Source organism: Sinocyclocheilus rhinocerous, unplaced genomic scaffold (assembly GCF_001515625.1).
Source record: "Sinocyclocheilus rhinocerous isolate Xijiao unplaced genomic scaffold, SAMN03320098_v1.1 scaffold3750, whole genome shotgun sequence".
Classification (NCBI taxonomy): Eukaryota; Metazoa; Chordata; class Actinopteri; order Cypriniformes; family Cyprinidae; genus Sinocyclocheilus; species Sinocyclocheilus rhinocerous.
The window spans coordinates 489-3,914 of NW_015666999.1; the positions used below are offsets into that span (position 1 = coordinate 489).

The 3,426-nt window shown below is 36.5% G+C and overlaps 1 protein-coding gene across 1 annotated transcript in view; it reads right to left on the reverse strand.

Annotated features, from left to right (window-relative positions):
• Positions 1–543: 543 nt before the first annotated feature.
• The window catches only part of LOC107733359 (tumor necrosis factor ligand superfamily member 15-like), an 8,017-nt gene continuing 5,134 nt past the window's right edge, over positions 544–3,426 (reverse strand). Inside the window, 3 exon segments of the mRNA XM_016544958.1 lie at positions 544–697; positions 700–990; positions 1,078–1,164. Coding sequence (XP_016400444.1) covers positions 588–697; positions 700–990; positions 1,078–1,164 — 488 coding nt within the window. The 3' untranslated portion in view covers positions 544–587.

Genomic DNA, 3,426 nt, shown 5'->3' on the forward strand with positions numbered 1-3,426 from the left:
GAAATCTTGCCATTGACATTCTAGAGAAGCCTATAGTGTTCATCTATGTTTCCCCATATTTGTTATATTGGATTTTAGAATATGTGTACCACAGGAAAGTGGACCTTGAGGGCCAGAGTTGAGAACCCCTGTTTTACAGGATCAGGATCATTTCATTTAAGACATCTGTGTTTAATCACATAGCTTTCTTTAATTTCTTTAATAAATTACATCAAATTCTCTTATACTGCTTTTGAACTCTTTTGTCTGTCGACTAAAATCACCTACACTTATAACAACAGGACTGAATCCTATAATTTACATATGTTATGTACTTTAATTTACAGTAAACATTTCATTAAAACAGTGCAAAATTAAGTCTTGATGTCAATAAAATAAACTGTTATTCGTATTTTCATTATACAAAAGAATTTAATTTACAATAAACATTGCATAAAAACATTCAGTCTTGGTTTGGTTTGGTTACAAAAAAAAGTGTTATTCATCATCTCAGTACACATATATTTTATTAATATTTCTCTGGAAAACAAATGACAAGTACATAATCTCCGTAAGAAATCAACTGAAACAAAACGCTGCTGTTTTGCTTAGTTAATCATGAATGCCCCGAAATAAGTGGCTTCCTGTGGGAAGCGCACGGCGCTAATATCCAGCACGTGCAATGAGAGCCTGTCGCCCTTTTCTAAGCGGAACAGCGCCCCTGGTGGCTGGAATAAAGCTGTACACTAGAGTTAGCGCTCGCGCAGGGAGTCACTACAGATTTTGCGAGCATCACTGGTCGTGGATAGGACGCTGTCCTCTTGTATAAGTACTGCGTAAAGTGCATACTCTGTCCTAATTGTGTTTCGAAATGAACCTGAGAGAAAACGAAGTAAACTCCGTCTTGTGGCACCGCTATTTCTCCGTCGGGGCTCAGGCGCATTAACCCTTCCTGACTGAACTGGCCGTTTATGTTGTCCCAGTGAATGCGATCCAATGCAGGAATTCCGTCTGCAGAAAGTAAAAAGATTAAACTTAACCAAATTATCTTGTACAGTATAGACAGTAGATTATTACTGCGTGTGGGGAATTTGTTACCATTTTTCTGCAGCCTTTGATATTGTTTAAGCCCTTGTTTTGCCCTGACGTGCACAGCTGGTTTGAAAATCTCTGTAATGTTATGTTCTGTAAAGTCAAAGAACACACTTTCAATTACATTTTGTCATTTAGCAGACGCTTTTATCCAAATGAGGACAATGGAAGCAATCAACAAAAGAGCAATGACATGCAAGTGCTATAACAAGTCTTAGTTAGCTTAAACGTAGTAGCCTACACGTTTTTTTTTAATTATATAATAAATAAAAATAAAACAGATAGAATTTGTGGACATTCACACATCGACTAGTCATTAGTCAGGTGGCGACACGGCATTTGATCAATGGATTTACAAAAATTATTTCATGTTTTAGAAGTGTTTCAACATTGCATCAACTATACACTCTAAAAAATGCTGGGTTAAATACAACCCAGTGATGGGAAAATAGGGACAAACCCAGCAATTGGGTTGTTTTGACCCAGCGGTTGGGTTAAATGTTTAACCCAGGGGTAGGCAAGTTCGGTCCTAGAGAGCCGCAGTCCTGCAGAGTTCAGCTCCAACCCTAATCAAACACACCTGAACAAGCTAATCAATGTCTTCAGGATTACTAAGGCTATAGGCAGGTGAGTTTTGTTTTCAGGGTTGGAGCTGAACTCTGCAGGACTGCGGCTCTCTAGGACCGAACTTGCCTACCCCTGGGTTAAACATTTAACCCAACCGCTGGGTCAAAACAACCCAATTGCTGGGTTTGTCCCTATTTTACCCAGCACTGGGTTGTATTTAACCAAGCATTTTTTTAGAGTGTACTGATGAACACATTCATTTTTTTTTAAAATTATCACTCAGTGGGTTATTTTACCATGTATTATGCATTATTGAAAGTCTTTCGTCTTTCAAACTCATTAAAATGCACAAATTCTCGTTATTTCTTATTTGCAGACGTTCCCAAACTTTTTGTCATCTAAACCTCTTTCACCTTATATATTTACTTTAGAGTGGTGGTCAATCAGCAATTGTATAAAAGACTAAATCTACCTTTGCATTGAACTTTGAGCATCGTAACTTTGCAGATGTTGTTTGTGCTCATACAGCAACATTACACACTAACTAAAGTTAAAAAAGTGAAATCATAATCAATTAAGTTCCCCCTGAGATTTTAAAATAAATGTTTTAATAATTAAGTATCGCATTTGCATGTTCAAGATTCTCTGACATTGGTTAATGGTCATATGGCGTACAGGTAAACATAAAATATTTAATTTTTTGGTAAGGGTATTATTTTGATTGTTATTTTAAAATGATTTATTTTAATTTGACATTTTTATGATTTAATTACTTGTTAGCCTTTCATTAAACTCACAAATCTCCCGCAGTTCCTTTACAAACCCCAGTTTGGGAAACCTTGGCGTAATATAATGTTTAATGCACTTGTTGTTAATTACAATGAAAGGAACATATTTTCTCACTCTTTGTATTTTTACATCATTATGATACAAGATTATCTTGTTTTAATCATTGTGAAAATTTAGTTAGGTCAAAGATAATCTAAAAGTAATTTAAAAGTAAATTGAATATATTACCTAAAATGTGTAATGTAATGGATTACGTTACTGACTACAATTTGTCATGTAATTTGGAATCAGTAACGGATTACGATTTGTGAGTAATCTACCCAGCTCTGCATGTTTGAAATTTTGAGCAAATTTTAGAACACACTGTTTTAATTTGTCATGCATCTCCTAGCAACAAGGCGCACGTTTCTGCGTTAAGATTGTAGTGATCGGAACGATTTTAAAGGGGTCATATGATGCGATTTAAATTTTTCCTTTCTCTTTGGAGTGTTACAAGCTCTTGGTGCATAAAGAAGATCTGTAAAGTTGCAAAGACTAAAGTCTCAAATCCAAAGAGATATTCTTTATAAAAGTTAAGAGTCAGCCACACCTACCTAAAACGGCTCATTCTAACACGCCCCCACATATCTACATCACGATGTGGGAAGATTTGCATAAAGCCGCCCAAATGTCCACCCAAAGAAAGAAGGCGTAACTTTTATCCTCGCTGTAGTATTGTTGTTGCCGCCGCCATGTCATGGAGACGCTGTGTGTTTCGTTGTGAAAGCGAAAGCGACACGACTAGAAATCAGTGGTTAAGTTGTATTTACAACACTGTTCCAGAACACTTCAACCCAAATATTCAGATGTGTGCAGCACATTTTATGGAGGACTGTTTACTGATCCAGGGAGAGTAACGTTAGACTAAAATGCCAGCAGTTCTGACTCACGTAAGTACGTTTTCATTTAAAGGATTTGCCACTGACGATTCAAACACGAGTTTTGAGCAGTGTAGAGTAG